General features: G+C 41.9%; 1 protein-coding gene across 1 annotated transcript in view; it reads left to right on the forward strand.

Annotated features, from left to right (window-relative positions):
- Positions 1-19,792, forward strand: part of GDI2 (GDP dissociation inhibitor 2) — a 771,636-nt gene that overhangs the window by 529,403 nt on the left and 222,441 nt on the right. Inside the window, 1 exon segment of the mRNA XM_044088823.1 lies at positions 16,589-16,627. Coding sequence (XP_043944758.1) covers positions 16,589-16,627 — 39 coding nt within the window.

A 19,792-nucleotide genomic window follows, 5' to 3' on the forward strand; every position in this document is an offset into this window, starting at 1 on the left:
AATGGTTGGTTTATTGTTTTTTTTACTTAGGCAAGTGTATTCTTGTTTTTCCAAGTTGGATTCCTTGGATTCCATCCTTTCTTTGTAAGAATGGAAGACTAGGAAAAGGTCCAGAAATGTGGATGTGAAGATGGCCATGATTTGTGTCTACTATTTGCAGGGAAGACCATTTGAGTGCGCCTTTTGTGTAAAGCCTTTGGTCACAGGACTTTATTGGATTGATGCAGTAAATTGATTGTGCTTTTGCATGTTAGTTCTATAACAGATAAGCCCAGAATGTATGGGGGTAAGTATAAGCCCCAGGAGAAACATCCCAAGGTAAGGACGATTTGAGGAAAAAGAAAAGCTAATTTTGAGGAACATTTCCTCTTAATTCACAAGTCCAGTCCTGCTGCTGCTTTTCCCCATATAGCCGATACTAATATTCTATATTTGTCTTGTATATACTAGCATCGGGCCACCTTCAGTTTCAAGGTTCTTCAGAAGTATATAGCCATCAATAAGGAGAAATCAGTCCTACACACCACATGAACCATTTACTTCGGGTGTTTCCTGCATATAGTTTAATGCATGGTCTCCCTTTCTCAGGGCAGGGTTCAAGATGTTCTTCATGTTTTACTGTTGCACTCCTAACTTGTGAGATTCCTGCTGTGGAAGCCCTTGGCTAGTCCCGCCTACCAGAGTAAAAATCTCGCTCTTTCTAAAGCTGGCTGATCTAGCATGTCAGTACGCTTGGGTATAAATGGAGCCATCCAGTGCCATGACATTGATCTTTTCTTGCCATCGGAACCCAAAGCAGTGTTTGTGCATTGGTCGGTCTGCACTAGAGATAAGGCATCTAAAAGCTAAGTATCCCATTGGGAACACTGTTTTTCTTGCTATAACCCATTTCAGATGAGGTTAATTGTCTCCGCTGTGGTAAGCAAATCCCACACAGACTTTCATACACTGTGAACCTGTCTAGGCCCTGATCACAATATCCCTAATTGCCATTCTTGCACCCATTTCAACTCTTGACTGCCAGGGGTAAGGCCAAAATCTTAGCTAGGCATCTTAGTCTGCCATCTACTTTGCATTGTCCAGTGGCATCCACCAGTCATCCCAAGGTTGAGCTCTCTAAGCATAGGGAAGACAAGGAAAAAAGTCCCAAGCTTAGGGCCTCAGATGTCCCCCAAGGCTTGCTACCGCTGAGGAAGGCGAGGCACTTTTGCTGCCCCTTCTGTGACCGAGGTGGTAGTGCTGGCCTCTGTCAAGACCCGTATGGAGTCCAAGATGCCATTGGGTCTCTGCTTCTGATGAGCGATCTTTTGCATGTGACATTTTGAGACGTCAGCCTGCATCAGTTCTTCCTGGCATCAGGATTGCAGACTTAAGCCTAAAGCCAGAGCTGCCTCTCGAAAGGGTTCTACCTCATGTACTAGGCCTAGGCCTACTGGCTCCCATGCTTAAGGATATCAGCAAGACCTGGTCAAGTTAGCTAAGGACCTTCTCTTTAGTCAGAGTTAAGGTGTCCTCTTTTGGCGTCTTTCACAGGGAAAAGGAAGAGGGATCCTACCCCTGAAGTTTTCTCTGAGCCTTCTGATTCAGATGAGGATTCTGACTAGGAGACTGTCTTTGAGAAGGGACCTTTCCTTTTAAAGATTCAGATGCTGAAGAGAATCTGGCTTTAGCTTTGCCTCCTGAAGACATCACTTTTGGGAAAACACTCCATGCCATGAGGGAACATTTCCAGTGGGAGGCACAGGAATACCCACAATATAAAAAGAGGTTTAGGGAGTTCTTGACCTCCTAGAACACAGACCTTTGGCCTTATCACCTGTATTGGAGATGGCATAAGATGATATGGATTCTTACCTGAATCCAGATTCTATACCGCCAGACCCTCGAAAACCAGACAAGTTTTACAGGGTACTGGACTCTCATAAATACCTTTTCAAAAATCTCTCTGCTGATCCAGAGGTTGTCACTCCAGGACCCAAGTGAGCAAGAGCTAGCGATTCAAAAGGCCCTTTACGTGCTGGGAAAGAAAGCAGAGCCCTTGACTGGTTTGGTTTAAAATTAAAAAAAAAAAGTGCTACCCTATCCAGGAGGGCCGTTAAGTGCCAGTTTCATATGATAAAATGCCAACAGACTATTTTAGATGTAATGAAGCAAAATATTTTCTCTGTAGGACAAGAAAATTTCCAAGGAATTGTTGAATCTTTGCCATTCCAGCACCCAAGTGGCTAAATACATTACACTGCTGCTATGATGCTATGAAGGCCTCAAGCTGATCTGCAGTATCTGGTTCTGTCATTAGAAGGCATGCTTGGCTTGGGGAATAGACCCTACCAGACTGTGTCAAATCCAAACTTCTGAATGTGTCCCTGAGGCTGAACTCAAAAAGATGGAAGATGAGCCAAAATCTATGCAGACTGTCAAGGATTCTAAATTCAGCCTCCTATATGTAGTAGGAATTTTCCCACTAAACACTTGTCCTTTCCCTCTCAATCAAAAAAGCAGACATGGAAACCCTGGCGGGAAAGCCTACAAAGGCCCAGGCAGTGGTCCTTGGAAATACCCAGGCAGGGGAGTTCTAGGCCACAGGGCCCTGGCAGAGAGCAGCAATGATTCTTTCTTTCCCTACACCACCCCCCTCTCCATAAGAGGACTTTCCCAGTTCAAAGAAAATTGATCCCTCATTACTTCAGACAGGTGGGTTCTTAATGTTATCTGAAAATGGTTACATGCTCACTTTCAAAGAACCATTAAGATAAAGTAGTTCCACAAAAAGCAAGGAGCAGAGGTCCTTTCTCAGATTCGCAACCTGTGTTCACAGGACTCAGTGGAACTAGTACCAGAACACCAAATAGTGAAGAGGTTGTTTTCCAGGCTCTTCCAAGTCTTGATGGACATCCTGGACCTAAAAGATGCTTGCTTTGCACATTCCTATAGAGGAATCTTGAAGTTTTCAGAGCAGGTACCGGTCACTTTCAATACTCTGCAGTGCCCTTTGGCTTGTCTGCTGTTCCCAGGGTCTTCACAAAGTGTTTAGCTGCAAGTGAGCACCTTCTGCAGAACATGAGGGATCTAAATTTACCCAAATCTGGATGATTGCCTTGTTCAAGCCACTAGTAGGTCAAAGTTACTCTAAGACCTGGCCTTTACTCAGTACTTCACATCCTTTGGGGTTCATTATTCAAACTAAAGGGGTGGCGAAAGCCACATAACTATGGGCTAGGCTTATAAATGCCCTTGGGCAGATAGCCTAGTATGAACCTATGAACCATAAATCTTCCCAAGTCCAACACAGACCTGTCCACCAGGATAGATTTTCTGTTGGCTGTTCTGGATTTCTTTCGAAAGCCCCCCCCCCCCCCCCTCCAGAAAAAGGTCTCCTTCCTGACATAGTACTTCCAAAATATTAGGCAGAGACCATGCCTGTCAGCCAAGAATTCCTCAGTGCATTAGGCTGCACGGCATCTTGTATCCTCATGATCCTTCTGGCCAGGCTGCATATGAGGAAGCTCCAGTGGTACCTCAAGAATCTATGGTGCCAGCACTCGGTCCCTGGAGACCAACATTCAGCTGATCCCTTGCCTCAAGGAGGAATTTGCATGGCGGACGTGGACATGTGCCCAGAACCTGTCTCTACCTTTCAGGTTCACCCCTCCGGGCCAAACTGTAACCACAGATGCTTGAGATGGCCTTGGGGGCTCATTTCCAACATCTACAATCCCAAGGCAGATGGGAAATTCAGGTCAGAAACAAGCACATAAATTGGAAAGAACTGGTGATAGTTCGGAAGGACCTAGTAGCTTTCAAAGAAAAAAATGGAAACTGGGGTCCTTCTAGTCAAAACAGACCTCACCACAGTCCTATGGTACATAAACAAGGAGGTACTCACTCTTGCCCTCTCTCAACTAGCTGTGCAGGTCTGGGAGACTGCTCACACTCTGGAGCTGCACCTCATGGTACAATACCTTCCAGGTGCCACAAGTTCAAGATGTTCTCAAGGAAGATAGAAGGCCTAGTACAAGGAAATCGTACTCAGCCAAGCAGAAAAGATTCTCTATTTGGTGCCAGCAACAAGATTTTTAGATTACCTGGCTACCCTGCTTGACGGAGGCTTATTCTTTTCTTCCATCAAAATTCACTCCTCTGCCATTTCAGCCTATATTCTGGAAAAACAGACAGCCCCACCTTTGAACCAGCAGCTTCCCTGCTGAATTTAAATGCTTAACTTGGAAGACTGCTGTCTTACTGGTTATCACTTCAGCTAGGAGGATCTCTGAGCTGCAAACTCTGATGGCAGTGGAACCGTTTTTCATATTGCTTCCAGAGAATCTATCAGGACTAATCCATCCTTTATGCCCAAGCTGGTTGCAAACACCTCCTTGAGCCAAATTATGCACTTGCTTTTTCCCCAATCCTCAGAACCAAGAGGAGAGATTCCTTCACTCCTTGGATTTGCATAGACAGAAATGCTACTAACTTGACAGAATTAAATCTTTCAGAAATCAGACCAACTCTGTGTCCTTTGCCATTAGCTCTGAAAGGAAACCAATTTCCAAACAGACCATCTCCAAGTGGATCTCTCACTGTTTCCTTTTGTTACAGCCATCATGATAAAAAGCCACTTGAAGCTGTCAGGACTCACTCTGCTAGGGCCACTGCTATCTCTGTTGCTTTTCTGAAAAGGGTCCATGCCAAAAACATTTTGGAATGGTCATCTTTGCATACCTTTACCAAACACTAACACTTATCAGCCTTCCCCACGTCTAGAGCAGGATTTGCCACTGCCATCCTGCAGGGGATCCTGTCTTCCCCATAACTTTCATTCCACCCTTGTCAGCTTTGGGAATCATCCCACAAGTCAGAACTGCAACAGTAAAACTCAAAAAACATAGTATAGTTGTCTACTTACCATAAATGTAGATTTTCAAGTGTATTCACTGTTGCAATCTTTCCGTTCCTCCATCCACCCTTTGCCTACAGTAGTAGTTTTGCTTCTGTTTTCTCAGTAATCAGAGGGGGCTGTTTTCTACCTTGGACATTTGCTTTGTAGTTCATCCTGGGGGCAAGAGCAAACTGATGTCATGGAGTCAGATGGCTTTACCCAGGCATACTGACATAGGATAGGATGCCTGCAGCCATAGGAGGAGGGAGATTTTTACTCGGGTAGTCAAGCCAGCCAAGAGCTTCCACAGCAGGAAATTCCACAAGTCAGGACTGCAACAGTGAATGCACTCAAACATCTACATTTATGGTAAGTGTACATAACTGTACTTTCTCCTCCGCTCAATTCGGAGTCTCCTTCAGTGCATCTTACCCCATGTGGTACTAGTCTTGAGTGTTTGGCTTCATGGTGGTGTCCATTCTAATGGTTCAGTTCGGCCTGTATCAAATGAGAGCTCTACAGTGGTTGCTATGAGTTCAGTTGCCTCAAATCTTGGATCACTGCTCTCCTGTCACCGTAACAAACAGTTGCAGAGAACATTTTAAATGACATCTCTTCCCCGCATGTCCTTTCAGATAGTTTGCGCTTTCTCCGGTGGTAATAGATGCCTCACCTTTCTGGTGGGGGCATTTGGACACTTCCAAGAAAGGATAGTCCAAGGTGTACAGAATATTCATGAGGCAAATCTTGACTTCAGCATCTTGGGGATGACAGCAGCTCTCCCTGTGTTGCAGGAACTTCAGGATAATGTCCCTTTAGATCTCGTCGCCATTCATACCGACAACATGACTGTTGGTTCCTCCGTGCTTGTTGATGTACCATACAAGTTCTCTCATGTTGGGAGGCAGTTCGAGAGTGGTGATGAACGATAGGCTCCCACTGCTTTCTGGTAGCAGCTTATATTCCTGGAATATCCAAGTGCCTTGCACACAGGTCCAGCAGAACCGTTTTTATGCCTTGCAAGTGATCCCTGAATTCAGTGGTAGTTCAAGACATCTTTCACCTCTGGGACAAAGCTGTACTGCAGTCACTTTGCATCCCCTGTTGAACACCTAATGGCACCTAATTTGCCTTTATACCACCAAGATGGGCAGGTCCCAAGGGACATTCTATTCAAGCAGTGGCCTTCAGAGATCATTTATGCATATACAACCTCTACCACTCCTACCCATATTCGTGCAGAAGGAAAAACAGTACAGAGTCTTAATGATCCTCATTGCCCAGTACTGGCCCAGACAAATTTGGTTCCCTCTGCTAATGCCTCATCTCTGGGAGCCTTCCTGGCTCTTTGATTGTCTCTCAGTAACCTGTAGGAAACCAAGTATAGAGACAGAGCTTTAAATTTGAACTGAATTTGTCAGTAGAAAATTTGCTACTCACTGAAGGTGTCCTCATTTACCACCAGGTTGTAAGGGAAGTGGATAAATTTCAGCCAATATTTGGAAGCGTAGGGATACAGGTGCAGACCATCCTTTGCAAAGCGTCATGGTTTAACCATGTTCTCCTATTCTGACAAATTCCCTTGGAAAAACACTAGAAGCTAAGCTAGTTATTGAGGTCTTGTCATCTTTTGTTTGTACTTTGACATTATCCTTGGTGAGAGTAGAATGCTGAATACAAGACACGTGCCTTGCCAGAGAAACACATTCAGAGAGCTTAGCAATGTCTGTCCCTCATACAGTCAAGGGAAGTGTGTCTCGAGTCATTAACACCCACATGGTCTATAATTGAGTCATACTGGTACATGTGGTTGTGTAATTTGAGTGCATGTGAAGCTTGGCGGATCTTGGCTCCAGGTAAGCAACTAACCATTATCTTGCTCATTTTAGTGAGTGGAGTATCTGTGCATAATACAATGGAGTCCCCTTTGACAAGAGTTCTGCGTAATGTGTTTGCTTGCCTTAGGGCATTTCTCTTGGGACTCCACTTGGTATAGGTGCATGTGTGGTGGTCGGTGTTGCTTTTGGTGAGTGCTTTAGAAATTGCTGAGGATAGGCATTGCCATTTATAGACTTAGGAAGTCTGAGGTTTGGGAAGATTGCGTAAAAAGTAACTGAAGTTGAAATTCTGGAGCAAAATTCACAGTACCGCCATTACTGCAATTCCAGTACAGACTAGATGGTGCAGAAATTTACGGGTAACTGTTCATGGAAAAATGCTGAAATGATTAAATGAGGCTGAAATTTGGCAGTAGATCAGTCATGCTACAAGTTTGAAGCCCAAAATATGTGGAGCTTTATTTTGGCAAACGGAAGCATTTTGTGCTTTGGGCTGATTCAGTCCTTATGCTTATGTTTCTCTTGTTTTCTTTCTACATAACTTGATTTGGGGTCCAGTTAGCTTAGAATTGCACCCTATTGAACTGTCTTCCAGGATTAATAAAGAACTGTGTTGACATGCGGCAGACTACTTTAATAAAACAAAACAGGGTTGGAAGTTTCTATGTAACTTCCTCACTTTTTGTTGCTTCAAGCGCGATTCATATGCAGTTACATTATCTATACCTTTATTCATACGGGCATTAACCCAGCTGAGTTAGAAACTTTAACTTTAGCCCTTCACGAACCCAGACTGCATGGGGTCCAGTGTTTGAAGGTTGCCAATGTCTTTGTTTAGAAGTTCCATGATATGTTCCACGGCCTTGCAGATCAGGCTAGTCAGACTGATGGGGCTGTAGTTCCCGGGATCCAAGGTGGAGCTCCCTTGTGGAGTGGGATAACTGTGTAGCTGCGCGCCACTCAGTGGGCACTAAGCCTGAGGTGAGGCTATGATTAAACATGACACTTAGATGAGGTGCCAGTTCATGTAGTACACAGCCTGAGATATCGTCTGGTCCCATGGATGCTGTATTTCCTAGGTCTGGAGAGTGCGCTTTTTACCTGTGTGGCTGTTGCCAGAATTTGGCAACCTTTTGGTATTGAGATGGGCCCTTTAGGGGGTGAGAGGGGGGTGAAGTTTGCATTGAATCGAGCTGCCAAGATATTGGCAATATCCTTGGGATCAGTATATTTAATGCCATTCTGTTGGAGCTTAGAGCAGATCTGAGCATTGCCATTTAGATTCTTCACTTAACTATAGAATGCCTTGTGGTTGTTTTTGGAATCTTTGGCAGTTTTATTTTCGTAACTTGCTTTGGATGATTTTATGAGGGATCTCAGCTTCTTACTGAGGCTGGTAAGGGAGTTTTTTGCATCCTGGGATTTTCTTCTTTTCTGCAACAGTTTCTTCCTTTTGTTGTAAAGTTTGTTTATGGCAAGGGGCCACCAGATTGGCTTTCTTTTTTTGAAGGAGAGCGTCTTGGTTCTATTAGGGATGGCATGATTCATGCACGAGTGGATGTGCTTGTACAGTGCCTTAGTGTAGGATTCAGTAGTCGAACTTTCAGTTCCCATTGCATGGGTGTTATGAAGTTTGTCACTTCTGACTTGAGTAGCATGAAGTTGGCTTTGGAGAAGTTTTTTACGGAGGTTTCCTTACTTGAGGGGGTGGGAGTGGGATGTAGATGTCAAAGGTGATGAGCTTATAGTCAGACCTGACCAACAAGGGGGTGACCATAGGTGTGGAGCATCGATTTCCCATGTTGGTAATGACCAGGTCTAGGTTATTGGAGCCCCTGGTTGGGACTAAGGATTAGTTCATCCAGGGCATTGGAATTTATGAATTCCAAGAACTGTTGGGCAAAGGTGTTGGTACTAGTAGTTTTCCCAGTTAATGGCAGGGTAGTTGAAATCAGCCAGTATTAGAGTGTTTGATTGTATCTTAATATTTTCCGGTATGTTTAGAAAGGTGTAGTGAAAAACTTGGGGCATGGTGGGGGGGATCTGTAGCAAGCTACAGTCTGGATTGCAGTCTTACCTAGTGTTAGTTCCACATCGAGAATTTCAGACGCATTGTGTTGGGCAGCTAGCCTGGTGTTGTGAATATCCTTGGTGAATATGGACACTCCTCCACCTTTAGTGTTTCGGTCCTGGTTTGGTGGCTGAAAAGTGTGGTAAGAGTTGTAGCCTGGTATTGCAGGGGTGCTCTCTGGAGCCTTGAACCAGGTCTCAGTTACTGCACAGATATCGATATTCTCCATTTTTAGGAGTGCCTCGAGAGAGTGCATTTTGAGGTTTAGGCTTCTAGCATTGAATAGAATTACCTTCAGATTTTGCATGCTTGTACCTGTTATGGTGGTGGTTTTGTCCTTTGAACTTTGCCTAAAAAAGGCACTATAGGGGTGGCAAGAGCCTTAGCCAGTAAGCTGAATCCCAGGGGTGACAATCTCTGGCAAAGCATTGTGGTCTGTTGATCATGTCTTCCCAGGCAGGCAGATACTAGATCCCCTTTGAATGACAATAGAAGCTTAGCCAATTTTTGACTTCAGTCATTTTGTCCTTGTACTGTGATATCTTTCTGGGTGAAGGTAGGATGCTACTCAGGGCTAGGGTTATACCTGCCTGGGCCACATGATCCGAGATGTCTTACATGTCTCTCCTCATGTAGCCCAGGGAGGTATGTCTCAAGTCATTCACTCCAACGTGGACAATGACAGAGTCATATTTGTACTTGTTTGTCAACAAATTCATTCCTGTGTCTTTCTCGATTGGATTCAAGGATAGTAGTGGATTACCCTTCACTGTCAGAACTTACTTCCATATCTCATTGCTTCTCCGATTATTAGATATTCCCGAGTTAAAATCTAACTCCAAATCAAAGCCCTTTGCCATAGTGTCTGCTCAGTAAAAAACAAAGTAAAAAAACAATATACCAGCGGTCACCAACAGCACATAAGATAAAGAACCGTGTTGACTAGCAGCAGAGTACTTTAATAAAGCACGGTTGGAAGTATCCATGTAACTTCCTCATCTTTCTGCAGTTATATTGTCTATAACTTCATTCTTATGGGCGTTAACCAGCTGAGTTAGAAATTTGTCAAGTAAACTCTGTTACAAACATGACTCAGTCAGTGAGACCTCAAACTGCTTAAAATGGTCAGTCATCATTTGTATATATTTAAAACTGGCAGTTGATCAGTCATGCAAAAGTTTGAAGCCCCAAATATGTGGAGATTTATTTTGGCAAATGGAAGCATTTTGTTCTTTGGGCTGACTTGTCAGGAAATCCAGTCATTTTGATGCTCCTCTCTTCTTATGTTTTCTGTCTAATTATTTGATCTGGGGTCTAGTTTCTCCACAATTAGCTCGGAATTGCAGCCTGTTGAACTATCTTTCAGGACTAATTTTCATCTTCTAACCTTCCACACACACTGCAAGGCCTTCATAAGAGTAGTTTTTTCCATCTCCATCCCGGCATCCGCCCTTTAGACAACCCTTCCCCTGGATCCAAATTTTGTTTTGGAGGCCTTAACAAAACCACCTTTGAACCAACTTCCACTGTGCAGCTTGTTTTTTTCTTGTAAAACTCTCTCCTTGTTGGTCATAGCATTTGCTAGAAGGGTGAACTCCACACCCTTACAGCTTCTCAGCCATTTTCGACTTTCCTAAAGAATAAGGGGAAGTATACTCTTCATGCCTTAGATGCACACAGGCAGCTAAGTTTATTTTGACACTGTACCAAGTCCTTCTGTAAAGGTAATTGTTTTTCCTTTGCACCTAACTGACTGGATAGGTAAGTATCCAGAATGTTATCAGAGTGGCTTTCCAGCTGCAATTCTTTTGTCTCCTCTAATTACAGTAGGCAATTACCAGACAAGACCTGAAGCTAAAGCTCATTCTACTATCAATGACTATGCCTGTGGCCTTTTTCAGAAAATCTTCCGTTAACATTGTGCTGCAACAGCTTTGTCTAGGATGTGTACCTTTTACAAAGCATTTCAAATTAGATGTGATTTCTAGGTGTAGAGCTTCCTTTGGAGCCTCTCTCTACAAGGGTCTCTTGTCCTGATTCCACCTAGGTGTTTCAGTAGCTGGGGATTCTGACCCATCATTCAGATTGGACAGATGGAATGAGTACAGTAGTATTGTTGTGTACTTACCTTAACTTAGATTTTTTTTCATTCTTTTCTGATATGGCAGTCCTCTGTTTTTCCCATCCATTGGTCTATATGAGGATTGTAAAGGTGGCTCTTATGCCAACCTTACAGTCAGCAAATTTGATCTGAGTGATTAGGTGCACTGTGGAAGGGAACGTTAGGAACTCAAGGCTGGTGAATGGTTTACTAATTTGGATCTAACAAGTGGATCAAAGACCCATCAGTCATATCAAATAGACAGGAGTGAAATGATCTAGTGATCATTAAAGTGATCACTGCTGAACATGTATTGTAAATTTCCTTAGGAGTAGTTTATGGAGTCTGGCTGTGGGCTTAATTCAGGCTGTTGGTCTCCCTTATAAAGGGTAGTTTCTGGTAAAGAAGTTCAGTATTTGGATTATGGACAGGAAGATGAAAGAATAGATGCAAGGTTTTCTCCTCAGATTTCTGATTCAGACTCCAAGAATACCTTAATTTCTGACTTTCCCTGTTGGGGGTTCAGAGACATTCCAGAATGTATTTGTGTGTTTAGGGAGTGAATGTCTGTCAGCTTTTGGCAAATGCACCACGGACTGCAATTTTTCTGATAGGCTGCCACCACTAAAAACCAGATTGAATGTATAAAGTTTCCCAGTCTTGAGCTCTTCTCAAACCTGACCCAGCAGCTATAGCTGCTGTTAATCTTACTGCTGCTAAACATTCCGTTAATTCTACTACTACACTTTCTTATTAGGATGGAAAAACTTCTGCAACTTTGATTTTTCAGTGGTTTGAATTGTCAGGTTCATAATTGAAGGTTCTTTTGAAAAAACTATAAAAGTATTTTATCTGCATTGTCTTGAAGAAATATCTGCTTTAAATAACTTGGTTTCCTCTGTTGCACAGATCACCACTCGTTTACACTGTTTGTGGCTCTGATACATCCAGGGTTATATGGCCACTGGTACTCTTTTGGGGAGGTTCATGGCTGCATTCTCCGAACCTCACAGATATGAAGGATTTTAAATTCTCCCTAGGATAGAGATTGTTTGGCTACTGCTTCAGAAGTATCAAAAAAGTGTGAAAGGGGCAATCGTAATACTAAGATTTTCTCTTTTTCCACATTTTCCAAGGGGTTTCATATCTTTTTTTCCTGCTAAAAATCTCAACAAAATGCAAGTGAACAGACATTTAAGAAGCGGCAAGGAGGTTCCAAAAGTCTCAAACCTCTCAAAACAAAGGACGGTCCAAGTCTGAATGACTGTTAGAGACCTTGTGACCCCCTCCCACCCAGCCCTGTTTGTCTTCCAGAAAGTGTGAATCTCCATTTTTGTCTTCGACAGCAGATTGCTTCTTTCAAGTGGTTTCTGAAATTCATTCGTCAGTTACCGATGGCAGTGGGAGGAAGTTCCTCCTTTCCAGGTGATCATTCCTCATCTTCCAGATCAGACTCTTGTTTCCACTGGTTCATCACTTTCTGTCTCAAGGAATGGTAGAACCATTTCATTCTTCCCAGGTGGGGAAGGATTTTTATTCAAGAATATTCCTAGTGCCTAGTGCCAAAGAAAGAAAAGGCTTTGAGACCAGTTCTGGATCTATCTTCCCTAATCCTATTTGTGATGGTGCCCAAATTCAAAATGTCACTTCGCAACCTGTTACTCTTCCTCTAATTTTTCGTGGGAACACTAGACTTAAAAGATGCTTATCGTGTCACTGTTCATACAGACTTCAGATGTTTCTTAAGGTTTTGTCTGGATCGCATTCTGTGCCTTACCATTTGGACTGTCCACTGCACCAAGAGTGTTCATAAAGTGTCTAACTCGAGTTAACACATTGCAGGCTACAGGGTATCTACATTTTTCCATATTTAGACTACTTGATTTTCAGCAACAGGTGTCCATGTTTTTTATATTTAGACAGTGATTTTCTTCCCTGACACTTTGAAAAAGGCACTGCAGTCTTTTTCTTTGGTGGGAGATCTTGCACAAGTTTGGGTTCTAAGAAAACAGTCAAATATCTTGACTCCTTTACTCAGGATTGTGTTCCTGGGATATCAGCTAGACACCTCCGTTCAAAGATCTTTTCTTCCGGTGAAAAAAAAAATAGATCTTTACATCTATTTCTAAGGTTTTCCACTTGCACTTTGGTCACTGCAAGGAGTACCTTAGAATTTTGAATCACATGGTGTCTGATTCTCGGGATACTGCTGATAAGATTCCTCATGAGAAAGAGAGTGGTATCTGAATTCTCCTTGGTCCCAGCATCATCGTCCTTTTTCTTTTCAAATCCCAGTGCTGGGGTTTGTCAGAAGAGAGATCTTTTGTTGGCAACAGGAGATATCCTTAAATCCAGGTCTCCACTTCTCCCTGCTTCAAAGTAGTCGGTCACCCAGACTCTCCAGATTTTGCAGTTTCATGAGGGTTAAAAGTGCAAGGTGTGTGGGACACCAAAGGACAGATGTAAGCACATAATCAAGGAGATGCTTACCCTGATAAAGGCACTCAACTCACTGAACCATCTGGTCCATGGTACCTCTTTAGGTAGTTTCAAACAGTACCACAGTCATGTGGTACATCAACAAGCAAGGGAGGGAACCAGGTCATACCCGCTTTGCAGACTAGCCATGGTAGTGTGAGATATAGTTTCACAGCACAATCTCACACTACAAGCAATCCTACTTTCTGTCAGTGCAAAACTGTGTGGCAGACAAGTTGAGCAGCACCATGGCAGACCCTTGTGAATGAAACTTAGATCAGGGAGTCTTCTAAAGTTTGATCCTTCTATGAAGAGTTTCGTCAAGTTAGACCCCATTACTTCCTTTTTGAACGATCAATTGGCAAGATTCTGTTAAAGGACTCAATGCAAGAAATCCTGAAGGACAGATGCTTTTCTTTTCCTTGGAGAAGAATGTTGCTGTATGCATTTCCAACCTTTCCACTAATATTCGGAGTACTTCTGAGAAGGAATTCCCCAAGGTCATTGTGGTGACTCCTTTCAGGCCCAGGCTGTTGTGGTTCTCCCTTTTGAAAATATCCAGAGGCAATTAGCACAAGCTTTCTGAGACTGGGTGTACTTGCACAAGACCTAGAATGTTTGATACTTGAACATCAGTCAGCTTCAGTTGACTGAATGGGTGATTGGGTCAGTTTAGGCACCTGTTTACAGAAGACATGCAGCAGGTACTAATGGAGGCAATAAAGCCTGCTTCTAGAAAATCATATATAAGCAAATGGAAAAGGTTTCTAGTTGGTGCCAACAACATAACCAGCACATATTCAGTGCTTGTCATTCTCTGGTTTTGCAATGTTTGTGTGAGTTACTGTCCTGTGGCCATTCTTATTCCTCTGTCGTGGTTCATTTCTCAGTTTCAGCATGTCTACATATGGATCCGCTTCTGTCAATGATTTTTATGTCAAAATGTTTTTGAAAGGGGGTTTGCATTTGAGACCTTCAGGAAAACTGATTGCCCCCCCCTTGAGATCTTAATTTTGTGTTAAAGAAACTAACACTTGCTCCATTTGAACCAGCTAATCTGGCTGACTTGAGATTCTTAACATGGAAAACAGTTTTACTGAGTGCTCTGACTTCAGGAAGGTTGCCTGAGATGCAGGCTCTTAAAGTGAGTCAACCACATCTCGTTTTCCATAAACAGGGTTTCTTTAAGCAAAGAAAAACACACTGCCAGGTAAAGCACTCTCCTCAAAAATTTCGAACCATGTAAAAAAGAGAGGATGAAGAGTGCACCACGGGCTGATATTCAAAATTCAGCAAATAAGTCCAAGGAAATAACTGTTTGAAAAAAATCTTCGTTTATTGCGAACAACAATGACTGCAGCAAATAATGAGAGTAAGCGCTTTCGCGTTGAAACCCAACGCTTCATCAGACATAAAAGGCTGCTGAATGTAGTTCCTTTTAAACATTCAATGACATGATGTCATAATTAACTTAGAGACAGTTGTATCACAAAAATATAAAGATAAAAAAATATAAAATATATTATTACTAAAATCTTTAATACAAAAAACATCCATACTAAAATGACATAAAGATTGACATCAATGTTTCAGAGGTCTGGAGGCTAGGAAAGGCTTAATAGAAAGCCTTTCATTAAGCCCAAACCTGTGTGCTTGTAGTTTTGTAATCCACTTGCCTTCTCTTTCTTCAACTCTGTTTTTGGCATTGCCTAGTCTACCATCTATCTTCACCAATTCAAGGACAAGGAACTTGAAGATGTGATTTTCACCTGCCTCAGCTACATGTTTTGCAAGGGCGTTTAGTACATTCCCTCTAGATATTGCATAGATATGCTCACTAATACGTTCTCTTAGAGACCTAGTAGTCATGCCCACATAAAACTTCCTACAAAGTTGGCACTCAGCTAGATAAACCAAATTAGTGGATTTACAGCTTGCATGGTGTTTAAAAACATAGTTCCTATGCGTGTCAGGATGTGTAAACATGTGGGTATTGGCTATATGTCTACATTGATTACAAGAAGAACAAGCAAAAGTGCCACTTCGTGTATTTGTCCTATCATTGGCCTGGGGTTTATCATAACAAAGTAGCCTGTTCATTGAGAGCATATTCTTGTATGCTACTCGAGGTGTGCTATCGACTAAAGATCTTATATTATCATCAACCATGAGGAGATTCCAATGTCTGTTGAAAATCTTCAGGACATGTTTGTTCTTATTAGTGTATGGAATCATGATCCTGTTGGTCTGAGGCCTGGCTGCCTGTGTGGAATGTGAGCTCTGAATATTCCGTCTCTTAATAATGGGTGTAGCTTCATTGTTCCTCTTATTGTCACATTCAGAAATTACTTTAAGTACAGACTTTCTATTGTAACCCCTACTAGTAAAATTAGTAACTAAATCAGATTTCTGTCGTTGGTATGCTAGGTGTGTAGAGGTTAATCTAGAGGCTCTCATAGCTTGGTTCTGAACAATGTTCCTATAAATGTGTTGAGGGTGCATGCTATCTCTGTGGAGTAAGTTGTTCCTCCAACAATTCTTCCTAAAAAGTTCAGTGTCAAAACCATGGCCATTCTTGAATACACTCACATCTAAGAAGTCTACGTGTCCAAGGGAATGTGTGTAGTCAAAGCTCAAAAAATCAGTGGTTGTATTGAGATAGTCAATAAACTCTAAAAGACGTTCAATGGTGCCTCCCCATAAAAGGAAGACGTCATCCACAAATCTATTGTAGAATAACAATGAGTCAAGAAAGATAGAATCCTGATTGAACACAAAAAGCTGTTCCCAATGTGCCAACACTAAATTGGCATAAGCGTTGGCACACGGGGTGCCCATCGCTACTCCTTTAGTTTGTAGATGGTAGGTGTTCTCATAGCATAGCACGTTATTCTCAAGGATTATTTCAAGTAGAGATACACATCTATCCACCATGTGAGATGTAAGATCACTGTGTGCCAAAAATGCTCTGATGTATTCTAAGCCTATGTTATTAGGAATAGAAGTGAACAGTGACTTAACATCTAACGATACTAATATACAAACATCATTAAAAGAAGAAGACTGCTCAAAGATTGCTAAATTCTCTAAAAAGTTGATGGTGTCTTTCAAAATATGCTTAACATTTAAAACAATAGGCTTAAAAACCTTGTCGAGATAGATAGAAAGAGGCTCAGTTAGCCAGCCTCGACTGGATACTATTGGACGCAACGGTGGGTCAGTTGCGTTCTTGTGTATTTTGGGAAGACCTCTAAAAGATGGTACTAAGGGCTTGTCAACAAGTAAATATAGATACAAACCATTGTCAATCACACTAGTTAACATTAAATCATATAGCATAGCGTGAACATTCTTAATGAGACTATTTAAACAGTACTTAGGTATGGCTAAATAAGTCTCAACATCAGAGAGCATGGCATTCATCTTACTATTGTATGAGGAGCTATCCATTACAACGACAGCTCCACCTTTGTCCGCTTGTCTAATAGTAATGGCCTCATTTCTTCTTAAGCTGTCTAGGGCTTGTTTCTCTTGCTGTGTCAAGTTTGTAAAATGAGGTTTGGCTTGATTGTCATTATATAACTTAAATAAGTCATCCTCCACGGCTTGCTTGAAAGCTTCCAGAAGTGGATGTGAAGGAGGAACAAAGGTGGATGGCTTTCTAAAAATAACGTGTTGGTTCACAAACTCCTCATTGTGCTCACCATATAGTAACTTGAGAGCCAAGTTTCTTGTAAACAATTTCACATCCACAATGATGTCTGTGACATCATTGCTATGGGAAGGAATAAACCCCAAACCCTTATTAAGAACAGATTGCTCAAACACACTCAAAACATAACTTGAAATATTCACTACTAAATTATCTGAATAGGGTGCCTCAGAAATTAAAACATTACCACTCATGTCTTCGGTCGCCATGCCTTTTTGGTTAGAGGCATACTGTCCTCCATGAATTTCCTTTTGTTCGTTCTCGTCGACGGGGACCAAGTTCTCTTTTCTTGAGGTCTGAAGGGTAGGGGAAAAGAAGGAAGACCTTCACCCAATGCAAACAGCTCTTCTTCGGTTGGAATGACAAAAGAATCGATGCAGAGTTGTTTATTCCGTGGTTCACTGATTTTGGGTCTCACAGAGGCTGCCTTGTCATTCCGTAACACAGGATCAAGGCCAGGATCAAAATGAACCTGTGCTTGTGTAGTAATGGCGTGAGAATGTGGCGTAGTACCCTGGTTGAGCTCATCAATGGTATCTCCGTGTGTTTCTGTGTTGGTGGCCATAATGGGTTCAGACTGTATAGCTTCTTCCTCTGGCGTCAAAGAAATGGAAGGGTTAAGCTGAATGACGCGTTGCTCATCTGCGGCAGCGTGGGGTGGACGCAAAATCTTTGCAGAAGTGCTGGTGGTGCTGGATCTTGTATCGTTGTTCTCTTTTGGCCAAGAGAAAACTCGGGACTGAGTTATGAGCTATGCTATATGATTTAATGTTAACTAGTGTGATTGACAATGGTTTGTATCTATATTTACTTGTTGACAAGCCCTTAGTACCATCTTTTAGAGGTCTTCCCAAAATACACAAGAACGCAACTGACCCACCTTTGCGTCCAATAGTATCCAGTCGAGGCTGGCTAACTGAGCCTCTTTCTATCTATCTCGACAAGGTTTTAAAGCCTATTGTTTTAAATGTTAAGCATATTTTGAAAGATACCATCAACTTTTTAGAGAATTTAGCAATCTTTGAGCAGTCTTCCTCTTTCAATGATGTTTGTATATTAGTATCGTTAGATGTTAAGTCACTGTTCACTTCTATTCCTAATAACACAGGCTTAGAATACATTAGAGCATTTTTGACACACAGTGATCTTACACCTCACATGGTGGATAGATGTGTATCTCTACTTGAAATAATCCTTGAGAATAACGTGCTATGCTATGAGAACACCTACCATCTACAAACTAAAGGAGTAGCGATGGGCACCCCGTGTGCCAACGCTTATGCCAATTTAGTGTTGGCACATTGGGAACAGCTTTTTGTGTTCAATCAGGATTCTATCTTTCTTGACTCATTGTTATTCTACAATAGATTTGTGGATGACGTCTTCCTTTTATGGGGAGGCACCATTGAACGTCTTTTAGAGTTTATTGACTATCTCAATACAACCACTGATTTTTTGAGCTTTGATTACACATTCCCTTGGACACGTAGACTTCTTAGATGTGAGTGTATTCAAGAATGGCCATGGTTTTGACACTGAACTTTTTAGGAAGAATTGTTGGAGGAACAACTTACTCCACAGAGATAGCATGCACCCTCAACACAGTTATAGGAACATTGTTCAGAACCAAGCTATGAGAGCCTCTAGATTAACCTCTACACACCTAGCATACCAACGACAGAAATCTGATTTAGTTACTAATTTTACTAGTAGGGGTTACAATAGAAAGTCTGTACTTAAAGCAATTTCTGAATGTGACAATAAGAGGAACAATGAAGCTACACCCATTATTAAGAGACGGAATATTCAGAGCTCACATTCCACACAGGCAGCCAGGCCTCAGACCAACAGGATCATGATTCCATACACTAATAAGAACAAACATGTCCTGAAGATTTTCAACAGACATTGGAATCTCCTCATGGTTGATGATAATATAAGATCTTTAGTCGATAGCACACCTCGAGTAGCATACAAGAATATGCTCTCATTGAACAGGCTACTTTGTTATGATAAACCCCAGGCCAATGATAGGACAAATACACGAAGTGGCACTTTTGCTTGTTCTTCTTGTAATCAATGTAGACATATAGCCAATACCCACATGTTTACACATCCTGACACGCATAGGAACTATGTTTTTAAACACCATGCAAGCTGTAAATCCACTAATTTGGTTTATCTAGCTGAGTGCCAACTTTGTAGGAAGTTTTATGTGGGCATGACTACTAGGTCTCTAAGAGAACGTATTAGGGAGCATATCTATGCAATATCTAGAGGGAATATACTAAACACCCTTGCAAAACATGTAGCTGAGGCAGGTGAAAATCACATCTTCAAGTTCCTTGTCCTTGAATTGGTGAAGATAGATGGTAGACTAGGCAATGCCAAAAACAGAGTTGAAGAAAGAGAAGGCAAGTGGATTACAAAACTACAAGCACACAGGTTTGGGCTTAATGAAAGGCTTTCTATTAAGCCTTTCTTAGCCTCCAGACCTCTGAAACATTGATGTCAATCTTTGTCATTTTAATATGGATGTTTTTTGTATTAAAGATTTTAGTAATAATATATTTTATATTTTTTTATCTTTATATTTTTGTGATACAACTGTCTCTTTAAGTTAATTATGACATCATGTCATTGAATGTTTAAAAGGAACTACATTCAGCAGCCTTTTATGTCTGATGAAGCGTTGGGTTTCAACGCGAAAGCG

This window comes from Protopterus annectens, chromosome 11.part0, assembly GCF_019279795.1.
Source record: "Protopterus annectens isolate FY-2018-M chromosome 11.part0, PAN1.0, whole genome shotgun sequence".
Lineage (NCBI taxonomy): Eukaryota > Metazoa > Chordata > Ceratodontiformes > Protopteridae > Protopterus > Protopterus annectens.